The sequence below is a fragment of the Strongylocentrotus purpuratus genome, unplaced genomic scaffold (assembly GCF_000002235.5).
Source record: "Strongylocentrotus purpuratus isolate Spur 01 unplaced genomic scaffold, Spur_5.0 spur5_scaffold_11, whole genome shotgun sequence".
Lineage (NCBI taxonomy): Eukaryota > Metazoa > Echinodermata > Echinoidea > Camarodonta > Strongylocentrotidae > Strongylocentrotus > Strongylocentrotus purpuratus.
This window is the reverse complement of record NW_022145596.1, coordinates 27066385-27083486: the sequence shown is the minus strand read 5'-3', so window position 1 is coordinate 27083486 and position 17102 is coordinate 27066385. Positions and strand designations below refer to the sequence as shown.

At 38.0% G+C, this 17102-nt stretch overlaps 1 protein-coding gene across 2 annotated transcripts; it reads left to right on the top strand.

Annotated features, from left to right (window-relative positions):
* Positions 1-655: 655 nt before the first annotated feature.
* LOC575874 (multifunctional protein ADE2) lies at positions 656-17102 on the top strand. 2 transcript variants are annotated; one of them, XM_011676361.2, is made up of 8 exons: positions 656-880; positions 7148-7174; positions 10574-10762; positions 11222-11400; positions 12753-12960; positions 13389-13558; positions 14813-15149; positions 15559-17102. In XM_011676361.2, exons 1-8 carry the CDS (start codon positions 874-876, stop codon positions 15723-15725), a joined length of 1284 nt encoding a protein of 427 aa, XP_011674663.2. In that variant the 5' UTR covers positions 656-873; the 3' UTR covers positions 15726-17102. The 2 variants fall into 2 exon arrangements, with proteins under 2 accessions (XP_011674663.2, XP_801851.3); XM_796758.5 differs by lacking the exon at positions 7148-7174 and having other exon boundaries at positions 658-880.

Below are 17102 nucleotides of genomic sequence, written 5' to 3'. Positions count from 1 at the left end.
TGGAAGCTTGCCTGCAGTGGCGAATACAAATCAATCAATCAATCAATCTGTATCACTATCGGTATTTAGCATTGTTTGTCCCCCTGTATTGTACATTTATCCACCTTCCTCGATTCTGTATAGTTCTATTGTCATTATTCTATAAATTGGTGATAGATCTGATATTGATTTATATTCAGCATAGGTAACTCAGATTAGTAGGCCTACTGTTAGTTCCACCCACCCCCGCCCCACCCGTACGTATTGTACATTTCTTCACCTTCACCATTTCAATTTTTATTTTTATTTCCATTTCCATTTCTATTGCAATTCTATTCTAATTTATTATTAATCTATACTTCTTTTTTAAATCTGTCTTGTTCTTGTTCTTGTAAAGGGGACCTCAGTCACTTTAAAAAAAAAAATTACAGACCTCCTCTTTTCCACATGTTTAATGTCTTTGTAACTTTCTTGTTATTGTTCATGGCTTTATTCTTATTGACGATGAATTTGTTGTTACTGTTCATGAGAGTATTGTTTTCATGTCAGTGCATGGAAAGAAAGAAATAAATCTTGAATCTTGATGCCTAAACTACCATTGCTAGTCTGTGGTTAAAGACTACTGTATTCTTGATCACCTGACACTACTATGGCGCGTAGTGTGCGTTACACACGTGTTGCACAGCGCATGCACAGACACACGTGCAGTATAGAACAGGCAAGACTAGGGTACAGTGCATCCAAACAACCAAACCTTCCTAGGGCCAGGGCCAGCAAGGAGCACTTTATCTCGGATTTCACTCAATCGGCGCAGCACAACTTCAAGGGTGCATCGGTTGGCCAATTTGGGACACTTCAAAGTTCAAGTATTTAGGTCGGAAAAACACCTTTAAAATGGCAGGTAGGGTCTTAAACACATTCATCAACAGTATTTTTATCAATAAATCTTGTAGATCTAACAATGGATTATTGTGATGGCTGATGCCAATGACAACACCAGTTTATACTTTAGTTAGATCTAAAGGCAACCTACAAAATTTTTGGTATGAGGTCATGAATTTTGTGCAAATGAACATATTGGAAGCATTAGACCGAATTTTTCTGTCTCTTTTGTTCGTTAGCCTCTGATTTGGATTTTGGTTATAACGGAAATACTGTGCACGAGCTACGAGTTCGTAATGACATGCACAGTCGGCTATTTCCGTTATAACCATTTTGCCTTCGGCGTAGACTAGAAGGAATGAGACGCGGCTGCAAGATTTTCTTCATGGATGTCGATCTTGACCCATAATTTCTTGAAAAGGGACCATTAAACGGATTTAAGTAGTCAAGTTGGTAAGTGGAACCGAAGTAGTTAAGCATTTAGCTAATTTAGGACTTTAAATGCATCGGATACGCATCCGGCACGAAGCAATATTCCTTACATTTAGCACTTGCGCAGTTACGTTTAATCGGTCTCCGCCTCATTTGAATTACCCGCCCGCGCCCCGCCCACGAATCAACGTTCTTGTTCCTTCTGATTGGATGTAAAAGACCCGCCATTCGCTTAACGTTACAAATTTGAGTGCGACGAGAGAGCATACTATTTTCCGTTTTTTTCAATACCAAAATTGTGATATTTCAGTCAAACCCTCTATTTTTAATGATTTTTTCACTTAAGTATTTCACTTAAGTATTTCACTTAAGTATAAGTCTTACTTAACTAAGAAAAATTATCAAAAAAGTCATATTTAAGGTACAAACTTGATTCTTTTCCTGAAATGTCCGTTCACGTTTCGTTTGCATGTGTATGGAACGCCATGTGTGCGTCACCTATGTGTAAAGTGCGTCACCTGTTTAAAGCCTGAAATTTCAGTGTTTTTGGTATCCATTTTTGTATGATTGACAGCTAGGGCGTCAGAGCCGAAGTTTGCTTCCTTTGTTCGGTAATAATTCCGAACCATACAGCTGAGTGTCGTATGAAATCGTTCGCCGTGTTTACGTCTGATTGTGACTGCGTATATGTTGTACTTTGAACTGGTTGTGGTCAGCGTTCGTAGTATTTCCATGGTTACGCGTTTGCGCGGCCTGGCCTGGGGGAAACTGCCTGGCCTGGGGGAAATTGCCTGGCCTGGGGGAAACGGCAATATGATTTCGGCGTTTTGTAAAAACACACCAGGAACTAACTAAGCTCCGAAGGGTGCTCAACCGAGATTTGGTGGTCTCCATTCCTACATTAATTTCTTTGTCAAATAATAAGCACTTTGTCAAATAATTAAAGCACTCTGTCAAATAATTAAAGCACTCTGTCAAATAATTAAATGCAAATACAAGTCCGAAATGGAAAGTTGTAATATGACAATAAAATAACATATCAGTAATAGTTTCATAAATGAGAGGCAGGTTAGTATACTTGCTAACAAAACTGACAAATTTGATAAAAATGGTTAAATCTTGAGAGGATTTTGATCGTTTGACAGTATTATATAATTGAGTTTCCCAAATTATTTTCAGTAACAATGTTGCATTTTTTTTGGGGGGGGGGGGGTAAAAAAAAATTAGTGGGGTTGGGGGCAGCTTTTTTTTTTGGTAATTATTTTTTTAATATTTCTTTTTTGTATGTGTAGTATCATATTATTATCAATGTTATGCTTTCAGTCATCGCTTATTATATTCATAATGTATATATATATCTCTCTCTCTTTCCGTCTCACTCTTTCGTCCCCCCTTCTCTTTCTCTCTCTTTTTCTCTCTTCCTCTCTTCCTCTCTTTCTCTCTCTTTATCATCACTCCAACTCTCCCTCCTCTACACCTCTCTCTTTCTCTGTCTTTTATTTAACAAAAAATTGAATTTGATCAATGACTTTTTAAATGCCTATCGGGGGTCTATGTTTGATTTTTGATTTATGTCATATTTTGTGTTATTTCAATTTAAATTGCAATTGTATGTTTGTAAAATGGATCGCAATTCAGCCATTGGCTGCGATGATCTTTCTAATAAGAACCATTTCTATTCTATTCTACTCTATGTATTCAAATATGTTATTCAGAGATGTCGGAGGGTATCATTAAATGTATAACTTATGTAAGTGCATACATCTTTGATGCGGTCATTCTTTTCCTGTTCAGTCCAATTTCATATTAGATCAGAGTGAGATGTGATGGAAAGGGGGTATGACATTGAGATAAATAATTAGAGAGAAAGAGAGAAGGAGAGAGAAAGAGAGAGAGCGGGGGGGGGGGGCCTTGTGTTGGATGTCAATTTTCAAAGCTAAAAAAAAAACTATGCTCATTTTAAGAGGAAATTAAAGGAATACCTAATACTTGACAGTCGGAGAAGTGAATGACATGTGATTGAAATTTGTATTCTTCTGCCGGTTCATACTTTTTCATTTTGTATATATTTATGTTTTCGTACGTTATAGAAATTCTACTAATTCATCATTATTTTCTTCTTCTTCCTCCTCCTCTTTTTCTTCTTCTCCTTCTTCCTTTTCTTCTTGTACTTATTATCATTTCTATCATCAGTTTAATGTTGTTATTATTATTATCTTTAAAAGGTAATTCTTTTATTTTTCTTATCTGTCTGTAAATATGACTATTTTTACTTATTAATTTTATACATGTCTGTAAGGGACCCCACTGGAAATAAGCTCTCGTGGGTTATCCTGTTCAAGCTGACTTGTTGATTTGTTATTATTGTATAATGTTGTATGTTCGAAGCTTGTCGAATAAAACTCAATCAATCAATACATACATATACCTCCACACTCAGGCGCGGATCCAGAATTTCTTAGGGGGGGGGATTTGAAATTATGCAAGCCAAATATTGGTACGTAATGGTGACCCAGCAGTGGCGAAATGAGCAAAAACGTGTTATTGTTGATGTTGTTGTTGGTGTTTTTTGTTTTGTTTTTTTTTTTTGAGGGGGGGGGGGGTAGAAACGATCAACGTAACGTAAATTGGCGTGGGGTCTAGGGTCGAAGCCCCGGCGGGGGTCAAGGGGAGGAGCACACAGAAGCTCAGGGAATATAGGCTTTTAATTACGGTCAGATGAGCACATTTTGACTCCTCATTATTTTTTGACAAAGGCAGGTCACTATTCTTTTTTCCTTATTTAGGAATTTGCCATTTCCCAACACTCATAAAAAAATCTAGGAAAATCATGTCATTTTAGTAATATTTGTAAATCACCGGTATCGAATTAGAAATAAACCACGTTTGAATTATATTTTGGGGGCATCTGTCACCCCCTTCCCCAAGCCCAACCCCCCCCCCCCATCAGTGCGACAGTGCCCCCCCCCCCCCAATCTACACCTTAACTATCTTCTTTCTCTTTTTTTCTTTCCCTTTATCTCCTCTTTTTCCTTTCCCTTTCCTTCCTTCTCTCTTATTTTGTGATGGGGGGGGGGGGAGGGGGAGGTAACAGCTGGGAGGCAAGGCCCTTTCGCCGCCCGATCTCCTTTCCCCTTTTTCTTTTCTTCTTCCTCTTCTTTCTTTCCCTTTCTCTCCTCTTTCCCTTCTTTCTCTCTCTCTCTCTTTTTGCGGGAGGGGGGGGCGGCAAAGTCCGTTCGCCCTGGATCCGCGCCTGTCCGCACTCATTGAGTCATCTCTTTTGCTTTGTACAACTAATACATTTCCTAATTATGAGCAGCACAGCTCATTACGACAATCGTGTCTAATGTTTATGAACTTGTTTTCCATTTTAATTGGTAAATTGATATTTAAATGTATTAATACATGTATGTATTTACATACATGTAGGAGCATCAGCTATCATGGCTTCAAGAAATCATGACACCCAGGTTGCGGGACGTGGACCCTGCTCCTGTGCAACCCACAAAATATGATAAAAATAACATATAATTATAGAATGTTGTACTGTAAAACATCATCATAAGAGAAAAGAGGTGGAGAGGAGGAGGGAGGGACAGAAAGTGTGAGAGAGAAACAGAGGGGATGAAGGAGAGACGAAGGGAGAAAGAGGAAGAGGCAGAGAGAGCAAAGAGAGAGAGAGAGAGAGAGAGAGAGAGATACAGACAGAGAGACAGGGGGTGGGAGTGAAATAGAAATAGAGAGGAAAGACCAGAACTGAAGAAGAAAAGGAAAATCTGAAAAGTAGCAAGTTCAGATAGAGAAAAGGGATGAGAGAGTGAGAGGAAGGATAAAAGTACATGCAACATCAAAATATGAATGAATGGAAGAACCTGCTGTGCCAATCATCATGACAATTAATATTGCACATAATTAATCTCCTCCATTAGATTATGATTTTCATTTCGCCAATGCTAATTATAACACCAATGACTAGACTGCATTCCTTGAGCTGGCGAGGCACGCGCAGTTGAACTTTCCATGAACTCAAATCATGCCACAATGCGCATAACTTGGCTCGCTTTCCCACGGTCATTAAACTTGTCGGTATTATCCGAAACCCGAAAAACCTAACCGAGGAATCGTTCGGAAAACCGAGGAGTCGATCGGACGCCCGAACGGAAGAGCAAAGTAGCCGCCCAAGTCAAACTAAGGTCAACCTGATTTACGCATCAATTTTCTGATTGGATCAGCGCCCGGGGGCGTTACTTGGGATTTTTTTTGCTAGATTGATCACCCAATGGGTGCTCGTAAACTCATTGTACATGGATAAACGATATATTTGCTTCGTGTCCGGCAAAATATCAAAATTAGGGATCAAGTTTGGCCAAGTTTTGTGTAACGTTTCTTTACACAAACGCGCGTCCACTACAGTGTATAGGGCTGTTCTGTCTCTAAAGAGAGAGCCGACCTTACCCGAATCAGAGGCTAACGAACGAAAGAGACAGAAAAATTCGGTCTATGGAAGCATATGCGATCCTACAATAATCAGTGATCGTTGTCGCGGTTGAAAATGAGGCGCTAGTTCAGAAGTCTTACATTACAACTTTTTAAAAGTCTATCCAAACTTCTCGTATGGTTTATGGTATCGTGCATGCGCGTAATACCATAAACCATACGAGCAGTTTGCTTAATTTTGAACTGATACTTTATAGCTTCAGTTTGAGGTGCAGAGCTATAGCGTAGAGACGGTACTGAGCGACGACGTTGACATCGAAGCCCTAAACGGAGGCTTCCCGATGTCGGATGTGATCCTAATTCAGGTGGAAAATGTGATATATGATTATGATTAAAATTAGTAAAAAATTGGGCTAAAATTCCTTTGCTAAGAATGGATATGAAACTGCTAAAAAAAATGGATACAAAGTACACTAGCGCCTAAAATTTTACCCGTAACTCCGGCGTGGAGATACCCAACTAACACATACCCAAAATGAAGTAAATATCAAATGTCCAAATAAAGGTCATGATTTAAAAGTTGATATGTTTGTTACCTGTTTCGTGTCAATTTTCTTATCTTTTTCGGAGTGTTTTTCCTAAAAACAAAGACTTAAAGGGCCCATGACATTGAAATACACCTACAAATAAATAGTACAAGTGTATTCCGACAGTCCTGCATAATCTCATACATATTTTGATATGTAAACTACTGAATTTGTTTCATAGAGTTTTGAATATTTTTTGAAATATTTGTTTTTCAATCTTGCTAGGCTAAGCTCTACCCCTAAATCCTCCAGATCTGATTTCCCTTGTGACATCATCTGTCATCAGTCATCAATGAGCTAACTTGAGAAAGTGGCATGTAACATACATGCTACAGCATGTCTGACATATCAACTTGTATGTTGCTATTGTATTACATATTGTAACAGGTGGTCGACTTCTGCAAAGATTATAATGTAGGCATGCATTATAATCCAAGATGGTGGCCCGCATGTTTTGCCTCTTCTCTGAATTTCAAAGTCATGCAAAGGCACTAAATATCAACAAACATGGTCTACACCAACTCCAAATGACAAAATAATCCCAGCTATGCATTTTTTAAAGCATTAGATAGCCCAAGACTTGAAAATTTTCGGCATTAAAAGAAAAAGAAAACAAAATTGCTACCGATCACAGGTGCGAGGGTGTCGCTCCAATCTTCCGATCCGATCAAAGCCCCAACTTACAGGGTTATCTAACAGAGTATTGTCGTACTTGTTTGTTAACTAGATATTCATGTTGCCTTGTTGGCCTGAAATCATTATAATTAGGAATTCTGTTCCATTGCATATAATTTAATTTTGCTTGATTGATTTTGCATGCGTTCTTTCAGAACAACCGCCATCAAAGAGAATGAAAGGTAAGCTTATATTTCAACAACAAAAATTCATCTGTGTACTTTGCTTGCTGTGCAATATATGTGCAATACCAAATCACTTCCAGGAGCACTCTTAAAGCCCCACTGGCCAGGAAGGATTAGACCTCCCTGCATGGCCACTGACAGGGGGTTATCTCATCAAATCAGCTCTCAATTAACATAAGAAATAGAGGATCATGGGGGACCAATGGTCACCGATTAGACATTGTTACTTGGTTGGTTGGTCCTCCAAAATACTCTTCTGGGTTTTAATGGAGGTGCGGATAGGACTTGGATTAATTTTGTTTGCTATATACAGTGCGTCCCAGAAAAAACAAAACCAAGAATTATCAATGTTTTATCATAACTTAATCACAATTATAATTGATAAATGACACATATTTGTAAAGCTTAAATCCTCCTCTTTCATTTGGTGCAACTCATATAATGCATATTTCACGCATGAGTGATTAAAATCAATTTGAAAAGAGGAAAACAAAAAGTCATTTGGCGGACGATATCTGAATTTCAAAGAGAAAATCACATTTCTAGAAAGTTGAGTTTCTGCCTTTTCATATGACACCTCAGTCAGGAAAAATGAGCTAGGAATAACAAAGTTCTGTTTGTTTAAAGTAGTGCTTGCATTTCCATAATTTTATTAAACAAATTCGTTTTCACTGGCTGCCTGCCGTATCAACAAACGAAATTAACTAAAGACTTAACTCTGTTTCGTTGACAATTAGCCGTAGACGAAAGACTTCATGCATGGCTGATTGTAAAAGAAACGGAGTTACGTCTTTTGTCAATTCTGCTTTTTGCTACAGCAGGCAGCCGGTGAAAACAAATTTGTTTGCTAAAATTATGAAAATGTAAGGGCTACTTTAAACAAACAGAACTTTGTCATTCCTTGCTCATTTTTCCTGATTGAGGTGTCATATGAAAGGGCAGAAACCTCACTTTCTAGAAATGTGATTTTCTCTTTGAAATTTAGATACCGCCTGTCACTCTTCAAATTGATTTTAATCACTCATGCGTGAAATATGCATCATAATGAGTTGCATCAAATGAAAGAGGAGGATCTAAGCTTTCCAAATATGTGTCATTTATTAATTATAAATGTGATTAAGTTATGATAAAACATCGATAAGTCTCGGTTTCGTTTTTCTGGGACGCACTGTAGAGGGCGCAAGCAGCTATAACTTATAAGTAGTGCAGTGGGGCTTTGAAATGTTACTATCTTGTTTCCTCCCTTGCAAGACCCTCTCTTGTAGATTATAGAAAAATAACATGTGTGAAAAGGTAACCTATTTTATGGCAAAATCATGTTTATCAAGAACACTAGTAAAGGCTAATATGATGTACATGTACCTGTCTTTGATTTAGAACAAAATTCCCTTTTACCCCTTTGTTTGTGCCATATGAAGGCCAGTTTAACTTTACTCAGTTTACTATAGTTAATTCATGAATAATTGTGTCTTAATTTTTTTCTTTAAAAAAATGTAAAACATTGAAATTTTCTCATAATTTGCCTATTATACTTGGTTAGTCTGAAATGGGATAGGCCAGAGATGTGATTTCAAAGAAGGATCTATAGTACAATATTATTTACTCTCTTGTATACCTGTATACAAGAGGTAATATTTATCATGTTTCTGCTTCCTTATTTTTGGCTATATTTGACCCCGTTCTCACTCACTTTGAAAGTGGTCTTAGTTAGACCGCTCCAGAGGAACGGTTTGCGAGCGTTCACACTCCGAGCAGTTTTTTATGGCTCAAACCGCTCCACGAGTCAAAGTGGTCTTGTCGCTATGGCAGCTCAGTTCAGCAGGTCCATTTTTTCGCGCGCGGAATACAAACCGTATGTACCGTACTATATGTTTCGCACGGAACGTCACTAACTCACTTCCGCTCAAAGTACGCTTCCGTTCACATTGCACGTTAGAGCGATCCAAACCGCTCTTAATAAGACCCGTTCCTCAAGACCACCTCCGGAGGTGGTCTTCTGGAGCGGTCCAGAAGTCCACTTCCTGGACCACTTTGACCGTTCTCACTCACCTAAGAACCGCTCCTGAGGAACGGGTCTTAGTTAGACCGCTCCAACGAAGTGAATGAGAACGGGGTCTTTGAATGCAAAAATATCTCTGCTTTCTGTCAGGCATGGGCAAATTATGAATGATTTCATTAGGTGATTCATGTTGTTTGATATAAGTCTTATTTAGATCATATATTCCCCCAGAAAACCATGATTTATATTAGAAATAACCTGGCCACAAAAATCATCCTTGTAACTGTTGAATTCAATCAATTGTAGCCAACAGTTAATGCTAGTATTAACATTTCTGCTGCATGTAAGTCATTGCTAGGGCTGCATGGTGCATAGTGGTTTGAGCTTGGCATACTTTTAACTTGTTAATCTTTTATTTTTAACCATGAAATTGTCAACTAATTGAATTCCTATGCCTTCACCTTCTGAAATATTTTCGTGCCTGCAAAGCAAGGGAAGAAATATAGTATACAACTGAGAAGACTTTACACAAGCCCACCAAATCAGGCAATGCAAAATCAAGAGAAAGTTCTGTGATACTATCATACTGGAGCACTGATGGCCAAATTTTCTTATCACTCCCTGACACAAATGGAAAGACATCTCATTACATACATGTATGATCATGATTTTCTGAATTGATCATAACACTTAAATATTACGATATAATATGAATTGCAGTTTCACATGTTGAGAATATTTCAGACTTGTTTATGTACGTTTGAAAGATATTTGTGAATATTTCTCTGTTTCTCTATCTGAATGTTATTGTATTTAGGTTGTTATGCCCATGTTATGCGTCAAATCTGTAAGAAAAATATGAATGAAATAACCTATACAGTGTGTCCCATAACTTAATTACAATTACAATTAATAGATGACCTGTTCATTCAAGCGTGAACACATACCACTCATTTATGATACTAAATGATTTGGGATAGAACGCTCTTTCATTAGATGTATGATAATTTACTGTCCATAGATGCTTTTTAAAATAATTAGCAATTTTCTAGGTGTAAACTTTTTTTGACTCACACAGTATTGTATGTGGTCAGCCTATCACATGCAATGAAGTCCAGCAAACAGATATTTGAAATCTTCAGGCCTTAACCAATCGGTATTTAGTTACGTTTGCTTACTTAGCAGTCCTAACTATCCTGTCAAAATGACAAAGCCCATTGCCATGTAAGCCCTATTGTGCCAGGTGATGATTTGTTTTGGCTTATGTGTCTCTCTATGATTGGCCATAGTAGGCTGCCTGCATCACTGATGACATCTTTCTTAACTTAAAGGAAGTGCTTGACTATGCTATTTCAATTTTCAATACAATTTGTTTTTTCTTGTATTCCAACAAATAGCCACTCAAGGAAAACAGTTGAATGAAGGCAAGACCAAGATCATCTTCGAGCTGCCAAACTTTGAAGTTCTTCTTCAATCCAAGGACAGAATTTCTGCCAACAATGCCCAGCGTGTCAACGAGCTGGCAGGAAAGGCTGCAATCTCCAATGCCACAGCTTCAAAAGTATTTGAATTTCTCAACTTGATTGGTAAGTACAGTTTACAGTTTGCATTTTGCAACTTTTCACTTTTGACTTTTTTTCCATGTTCAGGTATAATGCACATTCCATGATTACATACGGTAATCATTAAAGGTGGAGCATCATTGTAAAGGGGAATAATCAGGCTTTTCAATGATACCTACATCAAAATATGATAGTATAGTAACAAGACAGATATCGACGCTAAAACTCGAAAGAAGGTATTATAAAGGTCCTAAAGAGTATTGTGCACAACGTAAATCAAGATTACTATTGTTGCAGAGATAATGTAGCATTTATTTGTGCTATAGATTTGATTTGTTTTGTTTATTAGCCATTACTTGGCTGGTTAAAGCCCCAATATTGAAATCATTGAGAAACTGTAGTCAATTTTCATTTTAAATGTTGATCCTTTTTCTGCTTTGATCTTCATAGCTTTTAAACTTTAACAAACCTTTATTCCTGCAGGCATCAAGACCCACTTTGTTAGGCAAGATACCGAGACGGCATTCATCGGCCGTCGATGTGATATGATTCCTATTGAGTGGGTCACAAGGCGTGTAGCTACCGGCTCCTTTCTGAAGCGCAACCAGGGGGTTCATGAGGGGTACCGCTTTGCACCCCCCAAGCTAGAGTATTTCTATAAGGTGGGTGAATCTTTGAACTTGCCTTTTGTAGATAAAGTTCCGGATGAGAAGGAGCATGAGTTTCAGCTGTACTCTTGTTCTCTTGAACCTAATGTTTCACAAGAATATTGTCTAAAATTTAGGTATAAGCTGATTCAAAGAATGTTCACTTGCAATTATTGATGGTGTTTAGATGATGTGAAAATGGTTTTGGATATTTTTTATAGCTTAACTATGACAATAATAATATTCTGTTCTTGTATAGCCCATATCACATTATATAATGTCCCTATGCGCTTCCGAAGGTTGATTGTGGCAAATGTAGATCGATCAGCCTTTTCACACGGGTAAAATTCATCGTATTTAGAGCTGATTAAAGAATTTTTTCCCTTTCGGACAGATACGAAGACGCGATTCATACGCCGGTCAAAGTAGGCTGCAGATACACAGTCTGTTTATAGAGAGCTTGACATTTTGTGTGTGAACCGATATACGTCCTTAACTAGACCGGGCACTGCTCTTTAAACGCTCAGTAGGGCCATTGCGCATTTACAAGCAGTGACTGCTCGTAAATGCGCAATGGCCCTACTGAGCGTTTAAAGAGCAGTGAATCTCGAACAACCGCACCAAAATTTTCTGTGTGTGAATGATGTTGTATCTAAAGCTCTTTAAACTAATCAGCTATAAATAATTTTACCTGTGTGAAAAGGGGGAATGTCTTGCCAAAGGACATAAGTGCCACGGCAGAATTCGAACCGCGGACCTTGTGATCCACAGTCTGGTGACATATCCAATCGACCACGTCAAGACAATTGCTGTTTTTCTGGAGGTGCTGAGCAATAGTTTTCTTGAATTCCTTGACCACCACATAAATCAAGTGTGCCGAGTTAGATTATAGAGTTATGGAGAGCTAAATGGCAACCTCTTAATCCTGTCCAATGGAACATAATTCTCTCACTTATAGTTATTGTTTAAATTCTCATTTTAATTTCATGACCAAATTATTTTTGTCTTTATTTTGTTGAATAATTATAGTAATTCAAGCGGTTTTTGACACTTGGTCTTCCATAAATCAGTAGACACTAAAGCCAAGTTTAACTTATGCAATTTCTGTCTCCCTCTCCCTCTCCTTCTCCCTTTCCTTCTCCCTCTCTTTCTTACTCTCCCTTCTATCTCTGTCTCCCCTATAATAATAATAATAGGCATTTCTATAGCGCCATCTATCTAGATAAATTTATTCCGAGGCACATTTATTATTACCCTGGCTTTAGCCTAGCAGCCGTTTATACAGTGCTCCAGCATTTCAAGGAATTAATTCCTACCAGGTACCCATTTACATCACCTTCTCTCTTATTATCCCCTTCTCCCTGCAGGATGATGCTGCAGGTGATCCTGAGTGGTCCTATGCCCAGCTGATTGAGGCCAAGATGACCCATGGAGGTCGTCTTATCGGAGCCCATGAGATTGAAATCATGGGTCGTATGACCGTCACCGTGTTTGAAGTCTTGGAGAAGGCTTGGGCAGCTCTAGACTGCACTCTCATCGACATGAAGATTGAGTTTGGTGTAGATGCCGAGACAGGCAAGTATTTAGAATGGCATTATTCAAGTTGGAGCTTAATTTAAATGAGAATCATTCCTGGCTTGAAAGTTTGGCAAATTATTTAGGGCGGCCATTGTCATGGCTAGAAACTTTGCAAATTGCAAAAGTTCTGTGGTATACAATTTTATTATTTTGTGGCATAAATCTTTCATGATTCTGGATTACTCATAAATTTCTTGAAAGTTTAATGCAGACAAAAAGTATAATTTTTTTTTAAATTATATTTCATGTAATACTTTTTCTGTCGTATTTCTTAATATTTGAGTGATTTGGATGAAAAAGCTTTCATCTTATGCTATTCACAGCTGTAACAAATCTAAATTGAGAAGTATGAAATAGGCTTATGTAAACAATAACCACCTGAAATTCAGAATATTTACCCAGCAATTTCCTTTCATGTTATCCAGGTGAGATCTTGCTTGCTGACATCATCGACAGTGATTCGTGGCGTCTGTGGCCGGCAGGAGACAAACGACTGATGGTGGACAAACAGGTCTACCGTGACCTCAAGGAGGTCACCGACGATGCCCTCCAGCAAGTTAAGAGGAACTTTGAATGGGTTGCAAAGAAGCTGGACGTAAGTATTGCCTTCATCAGAACATTTTCAGAAGAAAATTACAGGCCAACCTGCTTTATAAGCCACTTCATAGATACTATCTACGCATGGGCAGATAAAGGTCATATGTACAACATTGGAAAAACCCACTGATACAAATACTGGATACTCGCTCATGAAAGTTATGTAATTAATCTGTGTATAAGGACTGTCTTCCTACAGAGACCACAGTGGTTTGTATGTTTACTGGTTTTAGTGTATATATTGAACCCCCCTGCTGCTAGATTTTGTGTAACAGGGATCCTGTAGAGATGAATGTTATAAACAGATAGTGTATGGAAATGGTCAGCCCTGGCTAAGAGTAGTTGTAGGATTTATCTTACAGAGATTTGGAAATTTGAGCGGAGAAAAAACGCATGTACGTTTGTTACTGTTGAAATATTTTCCCCATTTCTTATTGGTATTCATACTTTTGCATTATGTATTGAGGATAACACAAAACGAATTCCTCTTTTTTAATTCAGTGTTTAGAATAACCAGGACTCCTAATTTGAGATTAACAGTCATGTGATTGGTATAAGGACTTTGGACTAATTTAAATCAACTTGTTGTAAGGTGCCACTCTGATCTTCATGGAGACAGTACTTTACTTGTCAACCTGTAGTCACCATTTTGATGACAAATAAGAGCAGAAACTCCATAAACTAGAGCTCAGCTCATAACAATGCTAAATTCCTTTGTATAGCACATGACACATTTTCATTGGTACTTCATTCATTCCTGTTATTAAAGCTAAAGACCAGTTATGGTCATGCGATTGCATTGTGAAAGAAACGTTGTGGAAACGATTAGAAAAGGTTGATCATCTAGCATATAAATATTGGTGTGTACTGCAAGGTTCTGGAATCATCAAAATGATAAGAATTTGGCCCAGTCTTGGTAAAGTTACAAGGACTGTACACAGGAAGATGTACATGGGACTACGCGACCCGTGGGCGACACGTGCGAAACATCTGTCCGGTCTAAATAGATATAATAATTTACCAAATATATCAATTAGTAGGCGATTTCTCAGAAAATTTGTATCACGTATTAGTCAAAACATATTCTTTCACATGATTGGTAATAAGAGCTTCCATTTCATTTTTTGAGGGGGGGGGGGCGTTTTCATTACTGGTCTTTACCTTTAGGCATTCTGCATCCTCTTTGACTGAGCCAACTTGACTCCTGGAATGCTGTTTGTTCAAGTAATCATGTCTCTTTGTCTTCTCTCAGGATTTTATTCCCAAACCCAAGGCCCAGGTGGTGGTGTTGATGGGCTCGGCCAGCGACATACCCCATGGAGAGAAGATCAAGAACGAGTGCTCATCCTTTGGCTTACATTGTGACCTCCGAGTGACCTCAGCGCACAAGGGCACTGACGAGACCCTTCGCATCCTGAAGTACTACGAGTCGCTAGGTATCCCTGCAGTTTTCATTGCTGTAGCGGGTAGGAGTAACGGCTTAGGACCTGTTCTATCAGGGAACGCAACCTTCCCTGTCATCAACTGTCCACCAGTCAAGGCTGACTGGGGTGCGCAAGACATCTGGTCCTCTCTTCGCTTGCCATCAGGTAAGAGTTCCTCAAGCAACAATGCATAGAAACGCAAAGCCACACATCTGAATGCAGATTGGTTCAAGAACACATTTAAATATTCAGTTTCTCAGAGGGTTAAGGAGGTGTGGCTATATAGCTGGAAAATGTATGCATTGCATCATGCTTGTAGAGCTGTCAGGGTCAGGTTGTTTGGAACATGAATATCTCTGGTGCTATACCCATATAATTTGGCAAGACATTTATCTTTATTCGCCACTCTTTATGTAAGTCTATTAGGTGGGTACTTGGTTGGACTTATTCCTTGAAATGCACTGTAAATTGATAATGATCGCTAGTATTACATATAGGTTAAAAAAAGTTTGGTTAAAAGCAGTTTGCCTAGATCCATGAGTGATTCTCTCCTCTTTGCCATGCTTTTATACAGGACTTGGATGTACCACCACTCTGTCACCAGAGGGCGCTGCCTGGCAGGCTGCTCAAATCTTCGGCTTGACCAATCACGTTGTTTGGGGACGGGTCCGTGCTCGTCAGCTCAACACATGGATCGGACTGAAGGAATCCGACAAGAAACTCCAGGATTCTCTTGCATGATTTCTTCCTTCTAACATAAGGGTACTATTTTGATCAAAATCAAGGTATTAAATTTCATTTCTATGTCAAGTTGCAGCTTTCCAAGAATTGATAGTAAACTATAAGTACTATAGAAATCTTCTCTTATCTTTGCAGAGGGCACTTGGTCAAATGTTCATATTCAACCATGTATTATATGTATTTCTCCTTGACTAATTGTCAAGTATTTCTTTGTGGTGTTTGCCTTGAAAAGCCAGTAGGTTGGGGGGGGGTGCACTCTCTACTTCTCTTGTGCATTGGTATATATAATGTTGATTGCAATGTCAATCAGTTCAACTGCCAAAAGATTTTATCTCTTCAAATCGATAATCGATTCATGTACACAGGTCTGCTGAAAATTTACTCCATATATTTGTATTACTCTGTCAATTCTTGCACTTTGATGACTAGCATATGGGTTTGGGTATATTTTGAAGGTGCTAGTCTTTTTCATTGTGGAATGTATTTCATTGTGTATATCTTAGGAATGCATGTGTAGTCAAAATTTTATTCTAAATCACAAATGAATAGCTATTTGTTTTTTCCTGTTTCAGTATTCTCTTTGATTTATTCTCAAAATAAAAATGATTTAGGAAGTTTACGAGGAGTGAAGGAACACAGTGGAATAATAATTGATATTTAATTATATTGAATTTCTGTAGATTAAATTGGGATTACAGGAATATACCATACATAGAAAATTCACCTTTCTATTACTGAAATGGACTCGATAGATGAGGAACATAATGATTTCCTATGGAGATTTTAATCTTATGTCATTTACATCCGGCAATTCATGTCTGTTAAAGGACAGCAATCAATATGATACTAGTCTTAGTATGCCTTACTGTTTGCTTCAATTATGGAGATCAAGATGTCTAAAAGTAGCCTATTATAAGAGATTCCTATTATTGTATTCTGATGTGTATGAATTCAAAATGAATTCTGAGGCTCGAACTACATTCCTTTTGAACCCTAGTGGCGTTGTGAAACAAGTTCTTTTCGCCATTTAATGTTTGGATGGATTTTGATTATATTCTTGGTTAGCAGCATTTCATTCCACCATTATTGTAAAATTGTAAAAATCCCTTGCTCAGCAAAATCTCACTTTTTCTCCCTCTTTCATCAATTTTTTTTTCTTCTGGAATATTGGATCATTAAGGGATTTTCAATGATTTATATAAAGGATAAAAATAAAGTATATCTGAAATATTCCACACCAAGAACTGTTTTTCTAGTTTACTTTGGAGAAAACATGAGAAACTCGTTTGCTGTGGGAGATATTTTGTGTAGAATTTATTTACATTTTGTTTATTAGAAGAAATAAAAACTGGTCTGTCCGGAGCACAAACACATGAA